This window comes from Triticum dicoccoides, chromosome 1A (genome assembly GCF_002162155.2).
Source record: "Triticum dicoccoides isolate Atlit2015 ecotype Zavitan chromosome 1A, WEW_v2.0, whole genome shotgun sequence".
NCBI classification, from domain to species: Eukaryota; Viridiplantae; Streptophyta; class Magnoliopsida; order Poales; family Poaceae; genus Triticum; species Triticum dicoccoides.
The window spans coordinates 510,935,691-510,948,286 of NC_041380.1; the positions used below are offsets into that span (position 1 = coordinate 510,935,691).

Sequence of the window (12,596 nt, forward strand, 5' to 3'; positions counted from 1 at the left end):
ATGTTGGTTCAGTCTCTCGAAGGTGCTCATAGAGGTAAAGTATGTATGCGTGCACTCATAGGGTCAGCGTATGCTCGTGTATACGAGCGACTTCAATTGTACTGTATTAAAAAAGGCAAACCAATTTTTTTTATTTCTTTTTTTGAACTCAGTAGTTATCATATTATTCCCTTCGCAAGATATTTATTTTGAGACAGACTTATTTTGGGACGAAGGGAATACCGTTGTAGCGTCCCCTTGACACGGGGCCATCTAGCTGGTGAGATAGCGGGGTTCCACAAGGGCTCGCGTGCAAATTCCAATTGCAAAAGAATTTCCAGCACAGTCTACGCCCAAAGCAGCCGGGGTCCCTAAAAAAACGAAAAGAAAAAAAAGAGCAGCCGGGGGATCCCCCACCCCACTCATATAACGAGCGCGCCACGACGGCGGTGGACTCCAGTTCCACGGCGCCTACGATAGCCTCGCCTCGTCGCCTCCCTCCTCTCTCTCTCTCTCTCTCTCTCTCTCTCTCTCTCTGCTGCTGCTGCCACCAGTACCAGCACGACACAGGTCTCGCGGCCGCAGGGACAGGCGGTGGTCGGAGAGGAACGCCGTGCCCGTGTGGGAGCGAACTAAGCAGGGAGGACAGAAGCATCGGAGCTCCGGGGGGACGGACGCGAGGCCGCGCCCCCTTCCCCGCCGGCTTTCCTGCCGCCCTCTTCTTGCAGGGAGGGAGGAGCTTCGCGGCGCAATTTCGAGGTGCGTTCTTCCCCAGATTCTTCCATCTGGTTTACAGTCTACCAGCGGACATTCCTGCGAATCTTGTTCTGCTGGCCAGGTTTGATTCTGCTCCGCCTCATGCGCCGCAGAAAATTACTGGTTTTCCGAGTTTAGTTGATAAAAAAATTCCAGGTTTGGTTCGATTGCTCCAGTCCAGGCATTTTCATCGGTTCCTCATCCCCTCCGGATCCCGTCCCGAAGCGTCTCAAAACATTTTACCCATCCATTTACCGTTCGAAGTCCCAGTCTACCTGCAACATCGTTGTCGCGGCACTTGCCGGTGGCTTTGTCCGCACTTTAGCCCATCGGCATCGGGTGCAAGTACCTGTTGCATCCCCCGATTTTCAGTTGGCATGTCGTGGCTGCAAAACAGTGTGGCGTAATTATCGGTGCCGTCCACTTCATTCATGGCCGTGGTCCCTGGGCTGGGAGACGAGCAAAATATGTTTGCCACCAGTTTTTTTAAAATGGTTTGGTTTGATCGCTCCGAGTCCGCATAGATCTGCTTGCTTGTGCAAAGGAGGGGTTGGTGCACAGCTGCATGTGACTGTTATCACATCTGGCCAATTGGCCTGGCCATCATCAGCGCGCCTCCCATTAAAAAATCGTGCAAGGATGAATAATATACTATTATTTTCTGATCTTAGCGTCGGCATCACGGGTGTTTTGGCTTTTGGGCTGTCATGAGGCATAATCACTAGATGCTAATCACTGCTGCATTTTTCTTGTTTAGGACCCAGAGCTCTTGAAAAAGAACAATATTCCTGTTGGGAATGTCAGAAGTTTCTGCTTAATTAAACGGTCAGACAGTGAGAGAGAGATGGTTATTTTTGGAGGCATCTTCTGCGTGGTTATTCTGGCTGTGATGCTCCCCTGCTTGGATGTTGCGCTGGGGCAAAGTACTGACCCTTCAGAAGGTAATCTCCTGCTTGCGTGTGGAGTATCTTGTACTATGTTACTGCTACCATTCTGAAAAGAAAAACAAGGAAAACCGATTGATCTTTTATGATGTTATGTCTGATGTTCAGCTGAGACAGTATTCTCTCACTATGTTATATTATGTTTTTTTTTTCAACCTTTCACACAAACTGAGTGTTTTATTTTTCATAATGATGTAGTCGATGCACTCGGGGCTATCAAGCGAAGCTTACTTGATCCTATGAATAACCTTGAGAACTGGAACAGGGGAGATCCATGCACTTCTAATTGGACAGGAGTTTTCTGCCACATAATCAATGATGCGCTTCATGTGACAGAATTGTATGATCACTACTTCTATCTAATCTGTTCATAATATCTTCACTTCTGTTTGTTCATTCTATGAGCTCTGGTCATCATGGTTTTTTAAGATGAGCTCTCTATTTATCAACAGGCAAGATTGTTTACAAGCAGTAGCCTTTCCAATTAAATGCTAATGTCTATGTGTTATGTGGATCACTAATAAAATATATGTTTTCTTCATGCACCCATAAGAAACTAATTAATGCCTTAAACTTAAAAGTATCTCATGGTCATAATAAGCAGTTTAGACGCGTCAAAAAATAATAAGCAGTTTACTCGAAGGCAAAACAGGAACTACCTTTACTTGTAAGGGGCAACTGTGCATCTCCCTTGTCCCTTGATGTTGATAATTTATCCCACCATATTTTCCTGTAGTTTTGATTGTTATAGGTCACTTATTATTTTTCGGGTTGATTATTTTAGCGTAATGTGCAACCTGTCATGTTCCTGATAGCATATATTTTATTCAATGCAGACAGTTATTTAAGAGGAACCTGTCTGGAACTTTGGCACCAGAGGTCAGTCTTTTATCTCAGCTGAAAACACTGTAAGTATTACTCTGATGTGTAAAGTTACTGATTTACTTAAGTTCTTCTGCAGTAGTTAAATATTAAGACTTGCTACACTTCAGTATTATCAACGTATACAAATTCATGGTGTCGTAGTAGCAATTTGATACAAAGGCTTAAATTATCCTACACTATGGAATTACTGAAGAGAGTAACCAGTCAGTAAAACCATAATCCTATTCCGATGTTGAATGCTTGTCTCATGCTTATAGTAGCTGTCATGTTTACTCTGAAGCTATTCTATCCTAATACTAAATAATTCTTATTTTTCATGAAGGGATTTTATGTGGAACAATTTAACAGGCAGCATCCCAAAAGAGATAGGAAACATCACTACACTCAAACTTATGTAAGTGCTTTCTATTGACTTCCCCCTTCGATATGCAAAGAAATCAATGGAACCTTCTAAGATACATAATTTGTCTGTTCCTTTGCTGCTAAACCTATGCAAGATCTTTTTGGCGCAGAAGTACTTACACAATAGATACTGTGTACATAAAAAAAACACTTAGTATCATTTATTATTTACATGAGGAATAATCACAGCAACATCCCAATATGTATATAACAAATTATGCCAATTGTTAAGTTTTATGCCTTTTGCAGACTATTGAATGGCAATCAGCTCTCTGGTTTCCTACCAGATGAGATCGGCAACCTTCAGAGCTTGAACAGGTTACAAATTGACCAAAACCAAATACTGGGACCGATACCGAAGTCATTTGCCAACTTAAGAAATGTGAAACATCTGTAAGAAATGTTCATTTCCATTTTCCCTATGCTTTGCTAATTGATGTTCAATGTGAACTTAGCTCTAACCTCTGTTTTCCATTCATTTCAGCCACATGAACAATAATTCATTAAGTGGGAAAATTCCATCTGAATTGTGGAGAATCCCGTTACTTCTTCACCTGTATGTGGAAGTCTATTTCTTTCCCAAAATTTTCTCCTTGTGAAAGTTTAGTAGGAATTATGTATCTGATATTTGTTTTTCGATGTAACGAACACTTGCAAATTTGCAGCCTTGTTGACAACAACAATTTGTCTGGACCTCTTCCTACAGAATTAGCAAAGTCACCTGTTTTGAAAATACTGTATGTGCCCCATTAGCACATTCTGAGTAGAACTTTTCTCATGAAAATAAAAATAAAAAACACCTGTTTCTTATATTCATATGTTTCTGTTTCTAGTCAGGCTGACAACAATAACTTCAGTGGAAGTTCCATCCCTTCTACATACAGCAACATAAAAACACTGTTAAAGCTGTGAGTATGATCTTTTCTTTCTCTATCCTTACACGTTTGTCTTTTTCCTCCTTATTTTATACAATTTTAAATATCTCCATATAATGATTTTGTTCCAGTTTTATTAAGCAACATCTCAACATGCCAATGTCTAATATCCGTCATTCTTACACTTACACTGAGTTCGTGGAACTGAGGAGAACTTTTCTTGTGTTATCAGGAGTCTTAGGAACTGCAACTTGCAGGGCGCTATTCCTGATCTGAGTGCCATATCTGAACTTGGCTATTTGTGAGTGCACTAGCCCTGCTAAAAGTACATGCATAGTTATTTTCCAATTATTATCTTTTGATGTTATGGCTTGCACTTTGAACGTGGCATACCTTATACTTCTTGTTACTGATGATTTATGTTTGAGATAGCAGTTTGACAATCCATTTTAAGTTCATGCATTTCAGGAAATAACTCCACCGGTGTCTAAACTACTATTACTCACATGCATTTTCAGGGATCTTAGCTGGAACAAACTGACAGGACCAATACCAACTAATAAGCTTGCGCCAAATATCACTACTCTGTATGTACCTCTGATAATGTTTGTCTATTGTCTTTAGTCACTCGACTAATTTCTGTTTTCTGGCAGTGATTTGTCACACAACTTGCTTAATGGAACTGTCCCGTTAAACTTCTCAGAGCTTCCTAATCTTCAGCTTTTGTAAGTACACCATTTAGGCCATGTTTGGCATTGCGCTGGATTATCATACTGTTTGCCCAACCCACTTGTGCCAACTGTAGTCTTTGTTTTAACCACTCTTCACATATTCTATTGGATATTTTTTCACAAAATATTATAAAATAAGCACAGAAAAACACAGTTCAGCAACCGCAAACTGAGCCTTAGTTTCCTAAATCCTGCTTCAGACATCTTTCTGTCTTACTGCAAACGTAAATAATGTGAACTCTAGATCATATCTTATTAAGTGAAGACTTGGGGTTTCTGCAGGTGTATATTGATCAAGTCATTGTTGGTTTACAAGTACTACTTACTTTTATTTAGATTGATACAAAATCACCCTGTATGAGTTGTTTTTTTTATCATGATTGCAAATACAGGCATACGTAAATAGTTTCTGTGTAATCATATACTCTTTATGCTTTATTTTTCTAGATGTGCATGACAAGTTCATTTTACAGGTCAGTTGAAAACAACCATCTAGATGGTGATGTTCCCTCGACAATCTGGAATGACATCGTTCTTACTGGAAATCGAAGCCTTGTTCTGTATGATCCCTTTTGCAGATATTTTTCCTGATAGTATCAACTATGTATATTTAATGCATTTTTCGATCATGCAGGGATTTCCAAAATAATTACCTCAAGACTATTCCAGCTGCATTTAGTCCTCCCCAAAATGTTACTGTAATGTACGTTCTCATACATATCTCATGCTTTATCATGCATCAGCAATTTGCATTACCACATAAACATATCCATATTATCTGTTCAAATGCATCCTCTGAACATGCAAGTATATTTTAGTTGATCTCTGTTTTGGTGATCAGCACCACCTTTGTTATCTACTTAGAGTTGCTACAAGTCTCCCTTTCTGAATTTGAGAATAAAATAAGAACTAGAAATTGATTTCGCAATGCATACTTGTATCTGTTGTAAACTGAAATATAATGTAATGGATATTAATCACTACTGTTGTCATTTTGTGCAGGTTGTATGGAAACCCTGTCTGTGGGAATTCTAGTGGAGCTCCGATAGACAGCCTCTGTCAACCCCAGTCTGTAAACCAGCAAACCTCTAAACAGCAACAAGACTCTAGCCCAATTTGTTCACCTTGCCCATCAGATAAAAATTACGAGTACAACCCATCATCCCCTATACCGTGTTTTTGTGCCGTGCCACTTGGAGTTGGACTTCGACTGAAGAGTCCAGGAATCACAGACTTCAATCCTTATGAAGGTGCCTTCGGGGACAGCACAACGTCTTTATTGAAACTGTATGTTTACCAGCTACATGTTGAGCACTACACATGGGAGGTGGGTCCAAGGCTCAACATGCACCTCAAGTTATTCCCAAGCAATACAAGTTTATTCAATATGTCTGAGGTTGTGCGACTCCGACATGTACTTGCTGGATGGGAAATTACTCTTCCAGATATCTTTGGTCCATATGAGCTTCTCAATTTCACACTTGGTTCTTATGCAGATGGTATGTACTCTCCGAAGCTCAATTGTGCAAAAGCATAGTTTTATGATGAAAATTCTAATTTTAGGCCATGTGGGAGTACTAAATGGTGGCAATTTTCTTTGTAGCCTTTCTGTTAGTTTGGTCAGCACAATTAATGGCTCCATGCAACACAACTATCTAGTATTTGTCGTTGGCAAGTTATTTTGATTAAATACTTCCATAGATTTCTGTAGAAGATAGGAAGGCATAGTGTAACTAATAATTGATTTTTTATTTTATTTTTGATTCATGATTCATTTGTTTCTATGGTGCCACTGTCCTCTGACCAGTTACTCCCATCTGTTACTAGTAACATGTCTGTTGTGCATAATTTTTACAGAATATCCAAATGAAGCTTCATCGGGTTTAAGCAAAACCGCAATGGGCGGTATCCTGGCAAGCGCAATAGCTGCTGCTTTTGCACTTTCTGCAGTAGCCACTGTTTTTATAATGAGAAGGCGTTCAAGACACAGAAGTAGAACCATTTCAAAACGGTCACGTAAGTCACTAATACTTTTGTATGCAATAAACTGATTATGCAAATAAACGTTGCTAGCAGACATCTTATTCAAGAGGTAGCACCTGAAGATTTGCATCACATTACCATTTGCAGTGTCGAGATTTTCTGTCAAAATTGACGGTGTGAGGTGCTTCAAATTTGAAGAAATGGCTAGGGCCACCAATAATTTTGACCTGTTAGCTCAAGTTGGTCAAGGAGGTTATGGAAAAGTCTATAGAGGAACTCTAGATGATGGGGAAATTGTAGCAATCAAACGGGCACATGAGGATTCTCTGCAAGGTTCGAAGGAGTTCTGCACGGAAATAGAGCTGTTATCCAGATTGCATCATCGGAATCTGGTTTCCTTAGTTGGCTATTGTGATGAAGCAGATGAACAGGTGCATCTCTTTTGTTTACATTATTAATAAAGATATGATATTTTGTCAACATTACACTGATAAGAAGATGTGCCTAATGCTACACTGAAGGGCAATCCTATTAATTTCTGTCATTCATGCTGTCATGCGAAATTGTGTTTTTGCAGATGCTAGTTTATGAATACATGCCAAATGGTACTTTACGCGATCATCTTTCTTGTAAGTACACAGTGACCTTGTATTATTCAAATTTTATTTCAAAATTTTCATTTTATTTCCAGTACTACATTGATTCTGTAGGCCCAGTTGGGTTGGGTGGTCCGGGATCCCGGCTGATCCTGCTCATCCAAACTAGCCAGGGCTCTTAATTCAAGATCATCTGTATACTCATCAGTTTAGTGAATCTTATTTGTAGATGTGTTTTCATCAATTATATATGATTTGGAACTCTTGATAGTTGCAATCATTGGACCATTCGACCTGTTCAAACTGTTTTCCTCAATTAAGCACCTCATCTTATGTTGCAATTTTCCGCCGATCGCAGCCAAGGCCAAACTATCTCCCGGTTTTGGGTTGAGGCTTCACATAGCATTGGGTGCCTCCAAGGGAATTCTGTATCTACACACTGATGCAAACCCTCCTATATTTCACCGTGATGTGAAGGCCAGTAACATTCTTTTGGACTCGAAATTTGTTCCAAAGGTGGCTGACTTTGGTCTTTCGAGGCTTGCCCCAGTGCCGGATATTGAAGGGACATTAGCAGGTCATGTTTCCACTGTTGTTAAGGGCACACCAGTAAGTATTAGTTATACCAGAGATACTACAGTTGCCGCGCTTTCTAGCAGAATAACGAGATAATTCGTTTTCTTTTTGGCAGGGATATCTTGATCCAGAATACTTCCTGACTCATAAATTGACGGATAAAAGTGACGTGTACAGCCTTGGTGTTGTGTTTCTTGAAATGTTGACTGGGATGAAGCCAATTGAGCATGGGAAGAACATAGTGAGAGAGGTAAATAATCTTCACTTTAAACTGTAATTTTAGCTAGCTTTGGAAATCCACATAAAGTATAAACATGATTCAGCATGTTTAACTAATGAGGGGATATCAGCGGGCACCAGGCAGTGGCTCAACATGTTCTTTTGAACTTGCTTTAGAGAAAGTGACAACATCATTCAGCACACATGAATTTAAGTGGAACGCAAACAGTTCAGTAAAGTAACTAATTTTGTGCATGTTATAGGTAAACAAAGCGTACCAATCAGGCAATATTTCTGAAATCGTCGACAGCCGGATGGGCCTGTGTCCTCCAGACTGCATCAATAGGTTCCTCTTGCTAGCAACCAAGTGCTGCCAGGATGAGACCGACGCAAGGCCTTCCATGTCAGAGATCGTCCGAGAACTTGAGGTCATCTTGAGGATGATGCCTGAGGCGGATCTTGTTCTGCTGGAGACTACGGATACAGACTCAGCTGATATGAGTAAATCCTTGTCAACTTCTTCAGCAACCGGGACTTCCTTTGTCACACAGACCTCTGGCAGTGTTAATGCAAGCAGCGGCGTGCTCTCTGAGGTGATGTCTCCTCGCTGATCTTGGTGTTTTCATAGGATTTTAACTTGTAAATGCGATGACGTTTTGTACAATTGACGTGTTACGCTTGGATCGTTTGTGTTGTACATTAATTAATTAGTCAGCTTTGATGTAAACTAGAGAATGTGAATGAGAATAGCTGAGGAATATTGACATAGCTTGAGCTTTCCAGAAATTTAGCAGCTTCATGTACGCAGGGTGACATGAGCTGTGGTTCTCACTTATGCTGGACATTCCAGAATTTCAGAAGCTTCATGTACACAGAATGAGTGATGATTAGCATCATGTACACATAAACATGGTGAGAAACATATTGCAGTGCTTGAGACACACCATATTAGCATAATATATAGGGGTTACGAAAGCTAGATTACTGGTACCAGAACATCTCTTTACATGTAATCTAGGCCGACAATATGCTGATAATGGCTAAAAGTATCGGTTTGCCGCAGTGGAAGGGTGATTACTGAGCACCCATGTTTTAAAACAGGCCAACAAAAGATGCAAAACAGATGACCTGGCAGGAGAGCGCATCGGTAATACGGCAACATACTTGCCCTAAGTACCTATATTTCAGGACTGACGAACCAATAAGAGAACTACCGTCGCCCACGGAGCTTTCTTCTTTTAGCTCCTTTTAGAGGTTCAGGGCTGGAAGGGAGCTTTCTTCTTTTAGCTCCTTTTAGAGGTTCAGGGCTGGAAGGGGGTTCAGAAACAGGTGAATCCGTCTGGTCAGGAACTTCCTGGGCTGAATCACTGTCCACATCAGTATTCTTATCATTAGGCTCGGCCTCTTTTCCATCTTCGATAGCTTTAAAAATGTAAATCTGCAACAAATAAATAATAGCATGTGAAGGGCTATAGATGTAGAACCCAAAAAATGCAACTAAATGTACATCAGAACAAATTGCTAGACCTGATGTTTATTACTGTTTGAGTATGCATGCAACACGATTCCTCAGCTCGATGATAGTCATACAAATCTCCTCCCCAATTTTGTTCATACAAGGCACCGCAAATTTTGGGTCTAACTTTGACCATCGATTTAACCAATAAAGTATGAGTTATATCCGCTAAAAAAGTATACCATTTGGAACTTTTTCAAAGGTGATGAGTCAATGGTATATTTTTTGTGGTATATAACTCGTTGGTCAAATCGATGGTTAAACATAAGACACAAAATATGAGGCGGACTTGCATAAAGAAAAGGAGGGAAGAACATATCAGTATCATACCAGTTTTCCCCTGTTTGTGTTATATACATTAATATGCACTCTCTCGAAGGTAATTTATGATTTCAGAAATTTATGATTTTGTTCACTTGTATAGTTCTACGTGAGCTCCTTAATCCGGTCCCAGCAGGAAAAAGACCTTAATTGAGAGTTGGGACAAGATTGCAAGTTTTGCAGCAATGATAACAAAGTTTATCTGCTCCAGATTAATGAGGAACTAGAGAAAAATAGTTAGTACCTTAAATCTGTCAGGTTCAGCCAATTCAAAGACCAATGAATCCCCATCTTCCAAGTCATGGTGCATTGAGAAGCCTCTCCATCCACCACTCAGACCTGTTCGATTTCCGATGTATACGGCATCAAATTCAACACCCTCTTCATCCTCCAACACCATCTTATGTTCTCTGGGAGGCAGATGATCTTTGCAGAAACTAGAAGGGAGACCCTTGTATAAAGGAAAATTCGCAACCGTGACTATTAGTTGATCTTGCATATGTATCGAAATTGATTAAACAAAAATCCAGGGAACAACATCTTACAAGCCAAAAGCAGCTGGATACATGTGATCGAACCATGGTCTTGACAAACGACGGGTTGTCAGGGTCTAGACTATCTTGAAGTTTCTCAGCTCTTTTAAAAGCACGCTGTTGTTGTTGATAAGAAGAAATTCTCCCAGTGTATCCCCTACCATTGTCCACACTTTTACTTATCCTGGTCAATAAAGGAGAGTAACCAATTACATTAAGAAGGGGACAACCATGTCCAAGATTAATCAACAAAGTTAGTGAGACTACTACCTTCTGCGGCGCACAAAATCATCAAGTTCCGGAAACTGCAAAAACAAACAAATGGCAGTCTAGTGTCAACATTAGCATGGCAACGCAAAAACAAATTAAGTCACTTCATGAACAAAATGAAGACAAAACTACATCTGGGGACAAACCAAGGCACTAAGGAACAATTTTGTAGAGTACCCATTTGAGGAACTCCACAAAACGGGGTTAGCAAAGACTTTGCTTTTTCGAATTTGCAGTTGTTACCTACACATTTAGAAACAGAATAACACTATCTAACTTCATATAGCACACATATTTCATATCCGTGTTAGCAGGCACGGTCACGGCAGAGGAGTGTGGCCCCAAATGATCGCCGATAGAACATATACAAACCCCATCCCAAGTTCCCAACCGCATCAGATTGCAAGAATGAGAGAAACAACATTCAGGAAGGATATATCCCCCTTCAAACAGAGTATCCTAAAGAAACTATTAAAATAAAGACAATAATTACCTCACAGAGTCAAATAAAGACAAAACTGCATCTGGGGGCAAATCAAGACACTAAGGAACCCATTTTTGTAAAATACCCATTTGAGGTTGCCATGAACTTCACAAACAGGATTAGCAAAGGATTTTTTTTTCTTTCGAATTTGCACTTTTTACCTACAGGTTTAGAAGCAGGACAACAATATCTAACTTCATATAGCACAGGTATTTCGTATCTGTAGCAGGCCCCAAATGATAACGGATACTAGAACATATACAAACCCCAGCCCAACCGATGCATTAGATTGCAAGAATGACAGAAACAACATCCAAAAAGGGTATGTTCTCCTTCGAACAGAGTATAGTAAAAAAACTGTTTTTAAAATCAGAAACACAGCAAATCTAACGAAGCCATAAGACCGGCTTAAAAAGAGCGAGGACTCACATCATCCTTGTAGGAAACAGTGGTCCTGGCCCTGGAGGAGCGCCTGACTTCAGTGGTGGCCTCGAACTTCTTCCTGGACTTTGGGCTCGCCCGAGGGGTCTGCAAAATCAACGAAATCGATCGAAACAACCCACGGCAACCGCGCCTCACTAAAACACCGCCCGGATTGAAAGCGCAGCTGCTGCGATGCGCGCACCTTGTCCTGCTGCCTCGTGGCCTGGATCAGGCTCTTGGCCATCTTCGATATGCCCAAATCCTGCAGAAAAAGGGGGGAAGAGGCAAAGAAATTAGTTTTCTGAAAACAAATCCGAAGCCACGGCGAAGAATCCAGAGACAAATCGGCAGTGAGTATCGTCGCGAAATGACTCATCTTTCGCGCATCTGCTGCTGCTCGTAAGAAAAGGGGGGAGAGAAGGAAGGGGATTGGTCCGTGCTGGTTATTTGAGCGCGAGAGTACAAACCTCGAGGTGCTTGAGGTTGTCGAGGATCCGCTTCCGGCGCTCCTCCTCGTAGGCGGCGCCCGCGCCGCTGGCGCTGCCCGCCTCCGCCGTCGCCATGGGCCGGCTTCTCTGTCCTCTGTCTTGTCCACGCGGAGGGCGAGACGCGGGTCAAGGGGAGGGTCAAAGTATTTTCGGGTCCTTTGGGAGAGGAGTGGGAGGGAGGGGGGCGGGCCGGCCTGCCTTTGTTTGAAGGAAGACGCACACGGCTTTGGGGATTTTGAATTTCAACGGAACGGAGGGGAGAAGAGAAGGGGATCCGACCGACGCGTCGCACGGCAACGGCGACGGCTGGTGTCGCCGTGGCTGCCAGGTGGGCCCAGGCGCTCGTTCACGTGATGGCACTCCTGCCACGGAGTATCAAATATGGGACAGTAGACCGGGAGCTCCTATAGGGCGCCTTAAGCGCCGGTTGAGGATCCGGGAGCCCACTGCAGCCCGCTAGTGGGCCGGCCCATAAATACGCTGGCCATTGAAAAAATGTGTTTCTGCCGCAAAAAAGAATACTGTGAATCTTCGCTCTTGGGAGAATTCGAACCCGCACAAACAAGCAGCAGCGCATGGTAGGCTTACCACTAGACCAACTATGCGCAACTGAAA

At 41.7% G+C, this 12,596-nt stretch overlaps 2 protein-coding genes across 3 annotated transcripts; one reads left to right on the top strand and one right to left on the bottom strand.

Moving 5' to 3' along the window:
- Window positions 1-405: 405 nt before the first annotated feature.
- LOC119284038 (probable LRR receptor-like serine/threonine-protein kinase At1g06840) lies at window positions 406-8,732 on the top strand. Of its 2 annotated transcripts, XM_037563341.1 has the most exons (21): window positions 406-738; window positions 1,493-1,676; window positions 1,878-2,019; window positions 2,516-2,587; window positions 2,887-2,958; window positions 3,216-3,359; window positions 3,451-3,522; window positions 3,632-3,703; window positions 3,800-3,874; window positions 4,074-4,142; window positions 4,360-4,428; window positions 4,495-4,566; window positions 5,046-5,132; window positions 5,207-5,275; window positions 5,575-6,071; window positions 6,430-6,588; window positions 6,703-6,986; window positions 7,133-7,184; window positions 7,510-7,760; window positions 7,843-7,977; window positions 8,210-8,732. In XM_037563341.1, exons 2-21 carry the CDS (start codon window positions 1,580-1,582, stop codon window positions 8,555-8,557), a joined length of 2,838 nt encoding a protein of 945 aa, XP_037419238.1. In that variant the 5' UTR covers window positions 406-738; window positions 1,493-1,579; the 3' UTR covers window positions 8,558-8,732. The 2 variants fall into 2 exon arrangements, with proteins under 2 accessions (XP_037419238.1, XP_037419243.1); XM_037563346.1 differs by lacking the exons at window positions 406-738; window positions 1,493-1,676 and having other exon boundaries at window positions 1,929-2,019; window positions 2,516-2,558.
- Window positions 8,733-8,879: 147 nt separating this feature from the next.
- Window positions 8,880-12,129, bottom strand: LOC119284054 (B3 domain-containing protein Os05g0481400-like). The gene is made up of 7 exons (XM_037563351.1): window positions 11,961-12,129; window positions 11,696-11,755; window positions 11,500-11,598; window positions 10,587-10,621; window positions 10,329-10,500; window positions 10,028-10,234; window positions 8,880-9,384 (listed from the first exon to the last, which is right to left on the bottom strand). The coding sequence occupies exons 1-7, from the start codon at window positions 12,054-12,056 to the stop codon at window positions 9,157-9,159; spliced, it is 897 nt and encodes a 298-aa protein (XP_037419248.1). The 5' UTR covers window positions 12,057-12,129; the 3' UTR covers window positions 8,880-9,156.
- Window positions 12,130-12,596: the final 467 nt, after the last annotated feature.

Bases quoted from the DNA above. Each gene is read 5' to 3' on its own strand.
- LOC119284054 (XM_037563351.1), bottom strand. From the start codon at position 12,056: ATGGCGACGGCGGAGGCGGGCAGCGCCAGCGGCGCGGGCGCCGCCTAC. The intron at 10,622-11,499 runs GTGAGTCCTCGC...TTGTTTTTGCAG, and splicing joins CTGTTTCCTACAAGGATGAT to TTTCCGGAACTTGATGATTT. The intron at 10,501-10,586 runs GTAGTAGTCTCA...TTTATTGACCAG, and splicing joins GATTTTGTGCGCCGCAGAAG to GATAAGTAAAAGTGTGGACA.
- LOC119284038 (XM_037563341.1), top strand. From the start codon at position 1,580: ATGGTTATTTTTGGAGGCATCTTCTGCGTGGTTATTCTGGCTGTGATG. The intron at 3,523-3,631 runs GTATGTGGAAGT...GCAAATTTGCAG, and splicing joins ATCCCGTTACTTCTTCACCT to CCTTGTTGACAACAACAATT. The intron at 5,133-5,206 runs GTATGATCCCTT...TCGATCATGCAG, and splicing joins GGAAATCGAAGCCTTGTTCT to GGATTTCCAAAATAATTACC.